Below are 16,436 nucleotides of genomic sequence, written 5' to 3' on the forward strand. Positions count from 1 at the left end.
AGTTTCCATTAATATGGTGTAATAAATAGAATACAAATATTAGTGTATGAAATAAATGCAACTGATATGTTTGCATATTTTCTTAATATGATGTAGCCTAAACTGCAAAATCAGTAGTGAAAAAAACATGATCCATTTAGTTGTAAGTCACATGTCAAAGAGTTTTTTTCAATTGTAATTGACGTGTATTTATAAAGCAATAAAAAGCACCATTTCACATTATGTCCTCTGCTTGTATGTGTTTATTTATATGTTTACACACAGAGTAACATGAGATTTAGCTAGAGGCTACAAATTATCTTTCTGGCACACTAAAGCAAGAGAGTTGTTTTTTTTTAATGTGATGTCATTCTTAATTACTAAACACTGATATGGCACAGTCACTGAATATGTTCCTAACACCTCTCCAAAAACAACAGCAACCCAGACTTTTTCTTCTTTTTCTTTTGACAGTCTCTCCAGTTAACTCTGCATGGGGGAGATGTTGTTCAGGAAAGAGTGAAAAAAGGCAGAAACACACACAGACCCAGCCCGCTCAGTCCAGGCTCACCCTGTGGGGAATCTGACCACCCCGAGCTTATCTTTGTGACTGCAGGGATGGGGAAAGAATTTGGGCCCAATAACTGCTATAAATAACACACATTCATCTCTTCTAGTCTGAGGCTGGTGTGATATTAGTCCCCTCCTTGTATCACATAAAAAAAGTATACGTTCCAGTATTTTAGTAAGGAAAGCACAACAACAGCATGCAGCCAGACACGCCATGTGATATGTGGTTTTCATAAAATAAAAGCCAAAGGAACTCCCTCGCACATTTTTCAGTAAGCTGGTGACATCTACTGGTCAGAGAATAAAACAACAGGGTACACACAGAATTAATTAGCTTCACTAACAGGGTGCATTTTACATTTATGTAGAGACTTCGCAAAGATATGTAAAAAAAAAAAAAAAGAAAAATATTAAAGGGTTTGGGATGTCGGTTGTTAACATAAAAATTAGTAACACACAAATTTTGAAATCAAGATTTCATCCAATATAGAACAAAACTAAAGTGAAACATGAGAATACAGCTTGGAATGACACACAGCCTGGAAGCTTTTATTCCATTTCTCCAAAGTCTGAGCTTTAGACTCTGTTAGTTTCTGTTTGGGTTGTTATCTTAGTACTTTGAATTCTTTTCTTAATATACTATATCATCTTTGGTTCCTGTCTAGTTTTTCCCGAGTTATGGATACCTGTTTATATGATTCTCTGTTTGGATTCCTCATATGTTTTGTTTTCTCTCTGTTCCATTGTTTTCCTCTCTGTATTAACGTGAGTGTTTGCATTTAGTATCTGCCTTCTGGTTACCTCCAGTTAACACATAAAGACAACCGTGCTGAGTTTCTAATTACCCTATCCCCACTAAGTGCATGTCTTTGGACTGTGGAAGGAAGCTGGAGTACCTGGGAGGATCCCACGCAAACTCAGGACCTTCGTGCTGTGAGGCAACAGTGCTAACCACCGTACCACCGCTTTACCTGTATGTTGTTACTAATTATGGGACGTAACGTCATCAGTCATTCCCTCACCAGCACTCTGTATAAATAGTCCTGTCTTCCTGCTTGTGTTTGTTACAGTTTTTGTTCCCTATCTGCAGGCCTACTATAGTACTTGGTTCATGTTTTTGGATTATTGTTTGTACACTTTCTGTTAAGAGCCCATTGTAATTGTTTATCTGTTGACAGTTCAAGAGTCTCTAGTGGTTGCCATGGCTTAATTGTCAATTGTCTACACCTGTCGTAGTGTGGATAAAGGCATGCCTGAGGCACATTTGAGGGTTTTTCTTTTTGGCTTCATGCTGTGTGGGCTGTTTTTAGTTGGGGTTATTACAGGATTTAAAATAACATTTATGTTCCAACAAACTCTCCTTTATTTTGTAGCTTTCCTGCAGGGTCATAACTCAATCAATAGTCTTTAGAAGAGATTAAATATCAGCAGTTGTCTTGGTGGGGTGAGTGATGGTTTACTTAAGGCGTTCACTGTGACTGAGCAGACTGTCTTTAGAGTTTCAGCTGGGTGTCTGTGCTGCCCTTCCGCTGAAGTACTTGTTTCTTATTTTGTTTTGTTTTAGTTTGTGTTTGGAGCTTGCCTCAGGTGGTGGTTATACTTTGGAGTTTGGCAGTGAATGACATCTGTGATAGGTCTGTTTGAGTTTAGCATTGAAACGTGCCTTAGGGCTGGCACGCTATTGAAAACCAGGTATGCACAGTTTTCTTTGTGTTATGCTGAAAGTTGCTCAAAGTTCAAGATTCAAGATGCTTTGCCATTATGCAAGCACAGCAAAATTAAAGCAATACTCCCTTGTGTGATGCAATAATCTAAAATAACATAAACATACTGAAATATTATAATAATAATAGGATTTATATAGCACTTTTCAAGGCACCCAAAGCGCTTTACAATACCACTATTCATTCACTCTCACATTCATACACTGGTGGAGGCAGCTACAGTTGTAGCCACAGCTGCCCTGGGGCAGACTGACAGAAGCGAGGCTGCCATATCGCGCCATCGGCCCCTCTGGCCAACACCAGTAGGCAAGTAGGGTAAAGTGTCTTGCCCAAGGACACAACGACCAGGACAGAGAGCCCGGGGATCAAACCAGCGACCTTCCGGTTACAGATGCGATTCCCAACCCCCTGAGCCACGGTCGCCCTTAATATGACATACACTATTTAAATAAAATTTCCTGATGTGAATTAAAATGTTTAAACATTTATACCATGCCTACCCATCTAGTAACACTGGGATGTAAGAATATTGCACACTTAAACTGAACGTGTGTAATCTACATATTATAAGACGTACATTAGGCGCTATGTCCTGATGGGTAGGACGTGGAATTAGGCAGAAGAATATTGCACATGGTGGTTTCTTCATAGTTACTGTCGGACTGAGGTCAGCAGTGTTTGGGGAAGAAGCTGTTTTGGTGTGTTAAACCAGTAACACTGAATTGAACCGTTTGAGATCCCTTACTAGTTATGGCCCACTGGTTGTGTCAGGTAAGCGTGTGCGCGTACATCTGCAGCAGTGTTTATGGATGACTAATGAGAAGGTGAGTGTTTTGTGCAGTGACCTTCAGTGTTGTGGCGATGTCGGCCTACTTGTGGTGGATGACTTGTGAATGTTGCTGGCCACGTGACGGCATTAACTGCGGTGCTGAGCCGACCTTGTGATAATTATGTGGGTATAGTTCTCATTTGTGAACAGCAACTTGTTGTGTTATGGGGTCATTTTGTATGTGACTTTGTTTTGTGGGGACAAAAGATCCCTTCTGGTTGGGATTAGTGGTTATTTTTGGTTGTGTGGTAGTAATTTTGTTTGTTTAATCCTTTCAGTTTGTGGTTCTTGTGCTCATGATGTTACGATTGTCCATTATTGCAACTTGTGGCATACTCATGTTGGAGTATCCATGTATATTTGGCATGGTGCACTTAAAATGGGGTTTTTGCTCTGCATGATGCACTTTAGCAACTGAGTATTCTGTGCAGGGTTGCTTATTGTTTCATTAGAATTTTAACAAATAAGTACCTTTTCCCTGTTGGAAAGCACATGTGATGGCTTGCTTTCCCCAGTGGTTTTCAAATTTGGGCGAGTCCAGAAGTTCTATTTGGGGCTCTTGGAGTGACCCTTTTGACGGGAACTGTTTAAGTCCTCTTCAGCTTGTACTCGTGAAAGAGTCTCTGGGTGTTGCCAAGATTTAATTGCCAACTGTCTACAGAGTGGATAAAGTAAGGCTGGCTAGGGGAGATGTCACCACTTGCCATCATGTTGTATGAAGGCAAGTGTCTTTTCTTTCTTTTTCTTTTCTTTTTTTTTTTTTTAAACTAAAGGTGTGGAGTAATTTAAAATAAAAAATACGTAAAACCTTACGTGGACTCCAGTGTAAATCTCAACTTAATGTTGTGGTTTTGGAGCCATGTTGAAGTATGTTTAATGTTGTTATCTGGCAGATTAAACTGAGATAATTGACCTACCTTAAGAAAAATATTAACTTGTTTAGAATTTGATGGCAGTAATACCTCTCAGAGTTGGGACAGGGCCATGTTCCCTGTGCCTCTTTGTCTTAGGATTCTAGCTGGTCCTGGGTCTTTCATATTTGTCATTTTTGAAATGGACAGAGTTGAACAGTTTCTTGCTTGGATATGGAAAGTCATCCCCTAAAACAACATTCCATGGATGGGCCTACATGTTGCTCTTAAACCTCTAAAGTATTAATGCTACCTTTCCAGATGTGCAAGCTCCCAATTCAATTTCATTAATGTACCATCAGAGATGCAAGTCACTTTCACATATTGGCTTCTTCTTTACATGACAGAGCTTTAACCTCCTGAGCCCATGCCATGATTTCATGTCAGAATCACGTCTGTCTTTAATGCAGTGTTCTCTGATGGCCCTCAGCTCATAGGGATCCAATAATGACTTTGGCCTTCTCCCTCGCACACAGATTTCAACAGAACCTCAGAACGCTGATGCTGTGTGACGTTGATGACCAGATATTCAAAGTCTTTGCAATTTCACATTGAGGACCATGATTCTGAAATTGGTTTGCAAAATTGCAGACTGAACCTCTGCCCATCTCGAATTCTGAGGAAAGTCTTCCTCTCTGAGATGCTTTTTATACACAGTCATGTTACGGTCCTGTTGCCAGTTAACTTAGTTTAATTGGTTACAAAGTGTTCCTCCAGCTGTTTCTTGTTAGTACCACGTCTCTAGGTTGTTGTTTTTTTGGGGTTTTTTTGTTTTTTGTTCTCATCCCCGTGCTTTTGAGATATGTTGCTGCCATCTCAGCATTCTTAAAATTGGGTTTGTATGTTTGCAATAAAATGGAAAGGAAACGGAGGAAAGAATCTTTATTTTTGGCTTGGTCTTGCATTCTATTGGGAGCAATAACACTAATTACCACTAGTAGTAGTTTATCATTTTTCCATTCAGTTTTATTTACATTGCTCCAAATCACAACAACAGTTGTCCCATGCAGCAAGGTACAGAACGAATGATATTGGTGATAAAATCACAATAAGCAATGGAAAATGCCTTCCTTTCAACAGGAACTGATATGTTTGCATATGTTCTTAATATGATGTAGCCTAAACTGCAAAATCGGTAGTGGAAAAAACAATCCCTTTCAACAGGAAGAAACCTCAAGAAAAAACAGGTTCGGGGAGGGGCAGCCATCTGCTGCGACCAGTTGGGGGTGAGGGGAAACAAAAGGAGAGCAGAGGGAGATGGAGACAAAACACAGGAAGAAAATTGCATACAGCGATGTTACAGAAACACCTGGAGTGAAACGAGGTGCATCGAAGAAATGCTTAGTGCGTCACAGACAGTCCTACAGCAGCCTATGCAGCATAAAAAAAGTGATGCTTCAAGGTCACCTTATCCAGCCCTAACTGATTCTGATCTCAAATATTGCAGTCAGGATCTGAAAATAATTATTTTATCCTGACTTCAAAATTAGATTTTACTCATTGCTGACTTTGCAGATTAACAAAAGCCTTTGCCGTGATCCATGCTTATATGTGAGTTCCCTGTCTCCACATTACCCCATGCTGCAAGTATGCATGTGTGCCATCTCTATCCATCTGTGAGTCAGTCATCAGTTCAAGTAGCAGACTGATTACAGAAATGCAAACAGATTCTTCAAGCTATCCTGACCCTGCCATCACCATCATTATCCTGGGAGGAATAACAAGGAGCTGAAGACAGAGCAAAGAGAAACGCTTAACAGATTATTTGAAAACTGTAGTTTTCAAATAGTCACTGGATAAATATTGCAAATTATGCAATGTAGCAAGGGGAGAGATATACGGTTGATTTTATTGCTTGCATCTCTTCTGGCTTCTTTTTCTGATGACGCTTTATTCTGGGGGATCAGCTGAGGTTTGCACCAATATGATACACATTTCATCTCAAATCTGTGGACTATGCAGCCTTCCCTCTTCTGGATGTGGTTTCCATTATTGCTTTTGGCAGTAGGAATTTTTGCTCCCATAAGGCCACAAGATTATTAGTAAGGTCAGCTACTGATGTTACAAGATAAGGCCTTAAAGATGTCTCTCTGCAGACAAATCAACCCCTTTAACTGGAAAATGAGTGCTGTGCAAAGGTCTTGAACCAGCCTTCCTTTCGTCATATTTTTCTTCCAAGCCAGACTTTTCTTTTGTTTAAGGAGATCTTGAGCAATAGTTCAAGACATGCATAAACAAGCTACATGTCTACACACAACTTGGCAAAGAACCAATTTTCAATTTGTATCTTTAGGCACTTTGTAGCAGCCCGTCACAAAACTGAGTTTGTTCCGATTTCTTTTGTTGAATATAAGAAAACGCCAAAGATAACAGTTTGACAGGCATAAAATAGTCAACAAGGTGATTCCCAAAGAGCAATTTACTGTAAACTCAGCATGTCTTGACATGATGTGCAGTGTGTGGTTAAAATTTTGAAGAAACTGGACAAGTGGAGGACAAAAGAAATCATGACAGGCGTAAAATCTCTGTTGCAGGCAAACATCTGAAAAATCGTACTTAAGACAGATAAATTCCAGCAAAAAAAACCTGCGAGATTCATCTGATCCTTTAGTTGATTCATCTATTGTTCACTGAAGCCTGATAAGAAATGGGCGCAGTGGAAAGCTCACTGTCAAGAGGCAGTTCCTTAAGGAAGGAAGGGGGGGGGGGCAAGGTATGACCGATTACACATTAATGTGACTGAAAATCAGTGGAAACGGATTTCATGGAGTGGTGGATCTAAACATATCAGTTTGCACATCATACATATTTAACATATCATTCAAACACAACTACAGCCATGTGTAAAACACGGTGGAGGCTCTGTCATGATTTGATGCTGCATCTCAACCTGTGGAGGTCTTAATCTGCCAGATAACAACATTCAACATGGTTCAAAAACCACAACATAAAGTTAAGACTTACATTGGAGTCCAGATGAGATTTAATTTATTTATTTTTATTTTAAATTACTCCACACATTCAGTTAAAAAAAGAAAAGAAAATGACATTGATAGATTTGTGAATGCAGAAAAAACCATCAGATTTTATTTGACCAGTACCGTCTGGAAAACACCTGATTGGCCACAGCTTTATTTTTTTAGCACAACAACAATTTCAAACACACTGCTGATATAGAAATATAAATAGAAAAGCACACAAGGAAAATTATCGGTCATGGATTGGCCTCCCCAGAGCTCAGATGTCAACATAACTGAAGCAGTGTGGGTTAATCTTGATAGAGAACAGAAGCAAAAGAGAGCCAAAACATGTTGAAATATAAAGGACAATCATACCAAATATTGACTTTCAAGCTTCTTAGAAGTGTACAAACTGTTTTTCCTTACATATTGTAATAAATCACTGCAACTATTTCCCATCTTCCTAGAAAATGATAAAGGCTGTACACTCCTCCATGAACCACAATGGTACATTCTGTGAAGATGAAACAGTAACAAGACTTCAGAATTTGACTATAAATGCGTTAGTGAAACACATAATTAGTTTATTTCACGAAAGGCAAGCAAGGTGGGGCCCTGTTTTGATACTACAGTGCATCAAGTTAAAATAACAATGAGATAAACTGCCTTAAGACTGCATAGATGTTTCACAGATGAAGTCTTAATGACTTTGGTGATGCTTCACTTTTCATCTTGTGCAACAACAGATCAAATGAACGAATGTCTGCCTCAGCTGTTGCTAAAAAGTGCGCATGCTGAACACATGGTTTCCATTAAATAATTGTTGTCATTTGGAAGCTTTGAATAGTTTATCACTTCAAAAGAATGTATGTGAGGTCTCCTGGGAAATGAGCTTATCTTTGTGCATGTTGTCAGTTTATGGGGTATAATTAGCACAGAAAAGACAAGAGCCACACTCATTGTTCTGGTTAATTTTTTACCAGCTATCCCTGATTGAAAATCCAGTCGCAGGTAGAGTATATCATCTTCTGCATCCTGCTCACAGGCTGTTGCTTTTCCTGTGTAATTAGGTCAGTAGAACTCTTTGCTGGCAAGCTCATGAATTATTGATTTACTATAGTCTGCCAAATTCCCAACTTCACTTTCATCAGGCTTTACTCATTTTCACTGGAGACATTCTGTATAATAAGCGTGCTCACGATTTTAATTGGCCCGCAAGATTTAAGAGATAATGTGTCTGAGTGTTCCTCAATATAAACCCCAAGAGTTCATGCTGTATTTTACAGGATTCTCAAGAAAAAAAATCACTCCCATCAAAAAAATAAAAAAAATAAAATCATGCACTCCATTTTTAACATGCACTATAAAAAATGTCCGAAAGCTTTTTGTGTCTATTTTATTTCTAGTCTGTAGCACATTTTTGACCCAAAGTGCAGCAGAGACAGGCACATTTGCATTCCAGGTCTCCAAACAACAACAAAAAAGAAGCAGTTTCAAAATAAAGCTGAAAGGTAGGTAACCAATTATTGTGGAAAGTAAAAATCACAACAATCTGAATTGAAAATTGGCAAACTGATGATTTATCTCATAAAGCTCATAAATTGCATAAATCATGACACATTGCTCTGTCCTATATGAGCTGCCCTCATGGGTTAAAAATATCTGTGTTGGTTTCGGCAATACCGATCCTGCTGTATTTGCAGAACTACCAGTTAACCCAACCCTTACTAAATCACATGTCTTTATACTATGAGAGAAAGTCACGCCGACCAGAAGAACATGCAAACTCCACACAGAAACTGTACATCACAAGCACAGTGTTCAAAAAATATCTTTCATAGTGGTTTTCAAAATAAAACAGAAAGCAACTATACAGTTGCCACAGTGAAACCAGTGAAGAGATTGGGGAACTGGAACCTGTTTTAGAAAGCGGCCCTGCGTCCACACCTAGTTTTAGTTTTGTGCTGAAAGAGGACCATTCTGTTTAAAAAAGAAAAAAAATATGCAGGTTAACTGTAAGTTTAATCAAATTTCTTTCCTACAGCACTGGATGACACGCGTGTTTGAGTTTGGATGCTGGTAGGTTGAAGCAAACTTTTGCACTTATGTAACAAAATAAGTTCCTCTGGTGTCTTGACAAGAAACCCAAACCACATTAGTGTTTGTCAAATAAGTGGAATTTTATTATAAAGAGCATGACTTAGATAATAGGTGATGAAGTGATTAAGAGCAGATTTTGCCATTTGCATTTAAAGTGAAGGTAAAGGCTAGAAATAATGCCATATGTCAGTTTGGCTGGGGATTTTGGGACTCCGACGTGAAATGCTCACACTTCTATTTGAAGGCATGTCTGTGCTCAGTAAACCGAAGCTGAAAGAACTGACTGCGTCCACACGGCTTTTTGTTTCCTCAGTGAACTTTTGGGATTGAATATGGATCATGAGCAGATCATTTGAAGTCATTTTGTTGCAACGCCCTCACCTTTCAGCACTGAAGAAACAGCTGAGTACGATTCTGTGGTTTGGTCGCTCTGCAGACTGCGGTTCACTTATGACATATAATTTAGTAGGGTTCACTTCTCCAAAATGGAGCTTTGTTGACAGAGTAAGTCCATAAATTCTAGACAGACATCCTGCTGGGTTGGCTTAATGCCCAGTCAGTAAGATTTGCACTGACTCTTGGAAGAGAAAGAAAAAATGTAAGCAGAAGGTGGTAACGCAATATGCCACTAGACACTGAAAGGCTCCCAGTAAGTGCCATATTTAAAACAACAGTTCTGGTTTTTACTGCATATTTGTGTTGACTGGACCCCTTTCTTGTGGACATTAGCTTCAAAGTACAAAACTGCCTTTTTGATAAAAGAATATTACACATGTAGCCTTGATTTGTGTTATAGCCTACAACTTTGATCTGTTGTAAGCTTTGACCTTTGATAACCACACTTTCCCCAATGACTGTATTTCCAATCTTTTGATAAAGAAAATTGTAGAAAGATGGAAACAAAACAGCTGGTTTTAATTTTTTCAACACAGCTGTGGCACCACACCCTGTCAAGAAAAAACAAAGACTAGACGACTGCAGATGTCCATAAAAGAGTCACTGAAACCCTCACGGCTGGTTTATTGTACTGTGTGTTGTTCAGTCAGTGTGGCTCCATTTATATGTATACGTATGTATTTGGGTCACCGCCTTTTTCTCAGGCTACAAAGCCTTGTGTTGCACCTTGTTCGGGAGGTAATCGTCACATCGGGATTACGCACCTTTGACCTCCAGCACTGTCAACAGTAAGCGGCTCACTGAGATAGGCTACCAGCGACCAAATCCACCAGCAGCAACCGGTTTGTCACATGACTGCTGTGCAGCTCAGTCTGGCTCTGTGTGTGTGTGTGTGAGAGAGAGAGCCTGTTCAGCTTTTATTTCCGTGTTCGCAGAGGGATCGCTGTGCCGAATGACTTTCCGCGGATCCTGAGTGTTTTGCTTTCTTCCACGCCGCGAATCTGCGTCGCCGTGCGGGGATCTGCCAGGGAGACTGGAAGAGGGGGGTGCGTGTGGGGTGGGGTGGCATTCACGCAATCGCATTGCCTGGACCCACGCCGCAGCAGGACCATGCTCACGCGGGTGAAGTCGGCGGTAGCCAATTTCATGGGAGGTATGATGGCCGGTGGCTCCAACGGAGACCATCCCAGCGGCTCGGATCTGCCGCTGAAATTCCCGTACACCCGACCGGACTTCCTGGGACTGTCGCCAGACGAGATCGAGTGTTCGGCGGATCACATCGCAAGACCGATCCTCATCCTGAAGGAGACCAAGCGGCTGCCGTGGTCCACCGGCTACGCAGAGTGAGTATAACCTGTATGCGTCCATCTTTTCTTCCACGCAGCATCCTTTGGAAGTGAGCGCGGTCTTCCTGGACCACTGAGAGCACTCACACAGGCGTAAACAGAAAACACAAGCCCCTCTCTTTATTCTTCTACTTATTATGATCTGCTTCACATATGTTTCAGATGATAAACAGGTTCAAGTACAGCTGATGGCTCTATAATGCACCATGCCAAATATTATTATAAACATCAAGGTTTCCTGTATTTCCAAGACATAAAAATACCTCCACCAAGCTGAAGGTCGTTGTGATCTCTCCCCTGTAACCAGATAAGAATGCTTTATTTTTCAAATGGTGTAGAAAAGGGAAAGATACCATAAAGCAGGTTATAACGAGGCCAGTTAAGCTGGATAACACAAGGTCACAGGCCTTTGATATTGTATGAGATAAGCAGTGCACTCACAGATAGGATCTGAATAACTGTCTCCAGGTTCATCTCTGTACTCCGTTCACTCGTTCCCTGTGTGAAAAATCTCATTTCAATAGTTTTTCTCAGTTAATCTGTTTAAAGCTGGGGAATTACCTCGAATGTAGCTTATGTTACACTCCCGTGATCCTCTTACATGATAACTTGAGACCAAAATTGCAACTGGACCTGAGATCATCTGCTGTATTATTGATATCACATCTTCTGTTTAGGCATACATTTGGCTCTCACGAATCTTCCTTCCAAGGCTGCAGTAAAGTGCAATACAAACTGCAATGTATTCTTAATGGACGTACTGTGTTATAAACAGCGCTTAGTGCAGCTGCTGGAGTCATAAAAAGCCAATTTCTGGCTTGGCGTTTGGTCAGCAAGGAACACAGCTGAATTAAAATGGCGGAACATGATAAAATACAGGGTGAATTATTCAACCTGTTTCTAAAGCCTACACACTGGAGAGGAAACAAATGAGTCATTGAGATTTACATGCTTAAAAATAATTACTTCATCACTATGTTCCATTTACATTTGATGTACACAGCTCAAGTAATCTGGGGATGTCTCATTATTATCTGCTTCCTGAGAGTGCAGAGTCACAGTCCCTCCTACTCATGCAGTCCCACAAAAAGTCAGTGAGGTTGTGTCCTGTCCTAAAAATCCTAAACCTACACCTACAGTGCGTGACTGCCCCACGCCCCAGTTCAGTCTTATCTTCATGCCGTTTCTCTATAAAGAAGTTTCTCTTTCCTTATTGATCGATTACATTTAGTAAGAGCACCAGGATGGAAATCTAATATTTTCAGTTTAGCAGTCCTGCTAGGAAGCCAGTTTAGTAGTGCAAGCGAATGTCATCTCAAGTCGAGGCTTTCTTGCTGTAGCACTCTTTTCTTAAGACACAGCTGCTTGAGCAGCATAGAGACAAGGACCTGAAAGAGCACTTTGGCTTATCAGTTGACCTGATCTTTTGTTAATGTTTCCTCTTGCTTTATGCAGTAAAAACATTAAACTATAGCAGGAAATGATCCAAATCATTTCCAAGAGCTCAGTGTGATCTGTTAATACTGGTTATTTGTAAAAACATTACTTCCTAAATCCTGAATTTTTAGAAGTTGGAAGAAGAGAATTAAAAAAAAAACATTTCTTGCTGTCTTGCTTAAATACAGCAGATTATTATTATTATTACTTTTTGCTGATCAGCTAGTTGATAAATTGACTGTTTCAATACTAGGAGAGCTATCTGCTGTCTCTTCATGTAGATTTAAGAAGTACAGAGAAATTGTGGGAGTCGCCCTTATTTATTTATTTATTTATTTATTTATTTATTTATTTATTTATTTATTTATTTTTACTAATCTACCATAGTGAATTTTTAATCTCAAGACATAAAAGAGCAGATTAGGACTGGCTTGTTTTTAGAAGCCATCGACTATTTTTATGATCAAAGTTTCCATTAAAATGAAAATTCAGATTTTTGTGTAGATACTGTGATCATTGTTATTCATCATCATTGTGTCACAAGGTTTCTGTGGCTATAAAAATCAACATATTCAAATGAGATGCATAATTCTGCAGGATCAGTTCAACAGTTCTGCTTAACACATCCAGCGGATACTCCCGCCAGCTGTGTGTGTGTGTGTGTGTGTGTGTGTGTGTGTGTGTGTGTGTGTGTGTGTGTGTGTGTGTGTGTGTGTGTGTGTGTGTGTGTGTGTGTGTGTGTGTGTGTGTGTGTGTTAGTGTTAGCTTGGCATAGAATCAACCAAAACCGAGACATACGTCATACCAGGGATTTGTCAACAGCTGGCTGACCAGCAGGCTTTGTTGTCATGAAATATCACTGCCAGCTGAGAAAACCTGAGCCCATCTGAGAAGTGGTGATCCGTTGCAGGTCTACTCAGAAGGATTAGTGGAGTCAATGGATCACTTTGATAAACCAAAAAACATGAAGACTTTGAAGGTACTATACCAGCATATAGTACTGACCACATTTATTGCTTTTTTTGTTTTTTTCTTTCTACTCAAATGGCTCATGTTTGTTGCACTTTTTGCTTTTTCAATATTATGAATATTTAATCCCTCTTGTAGGTTTGATTGAAACATTTGACCACTGGCGATGGAAAGTAAAAGTCTGATTGGGCTTAGGCTGGCTCAGCCTCATTTTTCTCCTTCTTGCTCCTGCTCTTCTGAGTAGTCCTTGCTGAGCTTTCCGAGGTTATCCTGGGTTATTTCGTGGCTTCCAGCAGAGAAAGAATGAGCAGTTCGCCTTCACAAGGAGGATTCTGATGCACTGTCTCTGAGTGGGTGCACTGTCTGCTCCAGTGAACGCGAACATTTGAATGGATCACTGAGTATTGCTCACTCCAATTGTGTCACTGTCTCTTTGCAGCACACTCGCATGCCTCACTTTTGCAGAAAGGTAACACTTACAGCAGCTCTTCCCCAGTGTTTTATTTTTTCTTCCCCTAAACACAAAGACCACTAACGTTTCGCTTGTTCATTCTATTGTTTGGGTGTAGCACTGTCATGCTATGTGTTGCTTGACTTTCCCAGACTTGAGAAGCTGAGGGGAGTTTCTCTTGCGCTCACCTTAATCAAGCTTATCTAGCTCTTAAAAGACTCAGTTAGTCTTTTATGTGGTCAAAATATAAAGAACAGTATGGAAGAAAGGAATGAGTCCATGGCTTATTTAACAGAAATGTACTCGCAGAACAACAGGGGAGTTTACTTTTGCAGCTAGTATGCAAGTTAGCAAGCCATACCAGGTTTCTATGTGTGATAGAGAGTGGTCAATCGTGTTAAATTGTAGGGGTGGGGGAAAAAATCAGTATATAGTATCATGATATATTGCATGGCATATGTATTGATCCAGGGACACCAAATATCCATATTTTATTAAATAAGTTAAAATAATCTAGGAAAACTATGGGCACATCTCATGTGCCACTATCCTGAGATAATGTTAGCCAAGCACTTACATTAAATCAAATCAAGTGAAAAACCATCCAACACTGGACACACGACCTCCTAATTCAAAGCAAGCTAATGCTCTGAATTAGTCACACAAGTAAAACTAGGACAGCAACATCTTTGTAGGTGTATATTGTTTGCCCTGAACCATTGGTACTGTACACTCATCACCACTTTTGATTGCAAGGTGATTGCGCGGTTCGCCAGATAGGAGGCAACCTTTCTGCAAACAGTTGCAGTCTGACTTGAACTGTCTGCAATAACTCTCAGAGAAATTGTCAAAGGTTTGTAAATAACTACTGTTTCATTTATAAATCCAGAGCAAGTGAGCATAACTCAACTCAGTTGGCTGCCAGCTGGTTGTACTCGTACGAAACAGGAAGGTTCTTGAAAAATGATGTAATGATTAAATGTAAATTTCCTTCAAATGTGAATTCCTATGTAGACAGAGGCATATAAGTAATGCTTTTTTGATGATTTATCATCAAAATTGAGCAGCATAAATAAATAAAGTAAGATAAGGTTATCTTATTGGATAAAAGAGTCAATGAAAAATTGTAACTTCGAGATTTAATTTGCAGCTGGAAAAAAGTGATAAATCACAAGATATGTCATTGCAATCCTCAGCATATCACATAATGTTAAAAATCGCAATAGTTTTGTATGGTAAGTGAAATATTACGATAATATCGTATTATGGGGAATCTGGTGATTCTAACCTTTATTAAACAGATTTCTTAGACTTTGGCTTTTGGTTTTTGTAAAGGCAGTTAATCTTACCTACTAATATTTGCTAAAGTATGACTGAAATTTGTTTTTTGGGGAGGCCAAATGCTTGTGTTGACCTCCACCCACTCATTCAATCACTCACTGACCCAGTGGACACTGCAGCCTCAGCAGTACAATCAATTCTCAATCAATATGCGTGTCTGTAAGGTAAAAACTAGTCCCACCACTGCACACTGCATGTTTTATCTGCAGGTCTGCTGGCATTCATATGTGAGGGCATGCCGGTGAGATGATCAAATCTGTTTTAACAGGTGAGAGAGTGGGCGCTCCGAGGTGTTTGACAGCTAGGGTGTGTTCAGCTAACATTTTCAAGGTAACAAAAGATAACATTTTTTCAAGCAGCACAAACATGTGGCATAGTAAATGTGGATAAGCATTATCAGTGCACTGTCTTTCCGGTAGCCTACATAATTTATCATTCCCATGGGAAAGAAGATGCATAAAGTAAATGTCAGTCCCAACTGTGGAGAGGAGGCGCATGAGCAGCACTTCATACATACACACTTCATACATTTCCCAGTGCTTGCTCTGTCACATGGTGCAGCACATGGTTTTTTGCTTATGTTGCTTATACACATCGCTCAGAGGTGGGAATGACATAATCCTGATGAATCTGTATCTTAAGTATGAGTAACTGTTGAACAAAACACGTGTTGCACTTCCTTAATCAAGTTATCATGACTGATATCATGATAATATTATTCTGCAGAAGAAGTGACATGAAGCTGTAACAGCATATAACCACAAAAGTAGAAAAAATTACCCAAACATGCATAACATAGGAATATTTGTCCTTTAAGTTAGTTTGAATCTAAGTGTGAATATTTATAACAATCAGCAGAAATAATGTGGGAGTTTCAGTAAAGCACAGGAATGTGCAATTCATTTTCCTCAGGATCAACATCGAGCCAAACTGAGGTGTTCTTGTTCTTCTTCTTGTTCTTCTTCTGGTTCTTCTTCTTCTTCATCAAACAGTGCCAGTTTCTTATGTTGTCTCTTGGGAGAATTCACTGCCCACCCCCACTGTAGCAAATATACAGACATGTGCCATTGCACTAAAAATGCTAAACTTGCATACAGATAAAAACATACATGTACAAGTAACAGACTTATTAAAGTGTCTAGGAGAAATTAGGGAGCAGACATGGATACCCTACAATCATTATAGTAACATTATAAAACTTTGAAAAACACAAAGAATTGAAATAGGTGGGTTGATGTTCAGCATCTATTAGCTAACATGAAAAGCTATAATTATGTGTTCATTGCCTCAAGGTTAGTTTTGTTTTTTGTTTTTTTCTATAACTTGGCATCACTTCTGTGAGTTTTTGTCTGGACTTGTATTTTTTGAAAGGAGGAGAGAGACTGATAATGTCTGGTTCCTGAATGTTATTTTTTAGGTTATC

The 16,436-nt window shown here is 39.5% G+C and overlaps 1 protein-coding gene across 2 annotated transcripts in view; it reads left to right on the top strand.

Annotated features, from left to right (window-relative positions):
- Positions 1–10,094: 10,094 nt before the first annotated feature.
- ppm1h (protein phosphatase, Mg2+/Mn2+ dependent, 1H) overlaps positions 10,095–16,436 on the top strand; it is a 38,648-nt gene continuing 32,306 nt past the window's right edge. The window contains exons 1-2 of one of the 2 annotated variants that reach the window (XM_082539251.1): positions 10,095–10,257; positions 10,405–10,812. In XM_082539251.1, the coding sequence (XP_082395377.1) occupies positions 10,145–10,257; positions 10,405–10,812 (521 nt within the window). In that variant the 5' untranslated portion in view covers positions 10,095–10,144. Of the gene's footprint in view, positions 10,312–10,404; positions 10,813–16,436 lie in introns of both variants that reach the window. The other variant, XM_082539252.1, reaches the window with a different exon arrangement.

The sequence above is a fragment of the Aulonocara stuartgranti genome (genome assembly GCF_965226115.1).
Source record: "Aulonocara stuartgranti genome assembly, chromosome: 7".
NCBI classification, from domain to species: Eukaryota; Metazoa; Chordata; class Actinopteri; order Cichliformes; family Cichlidae; genus Aulonocara; species Aulonocara stuartgranti.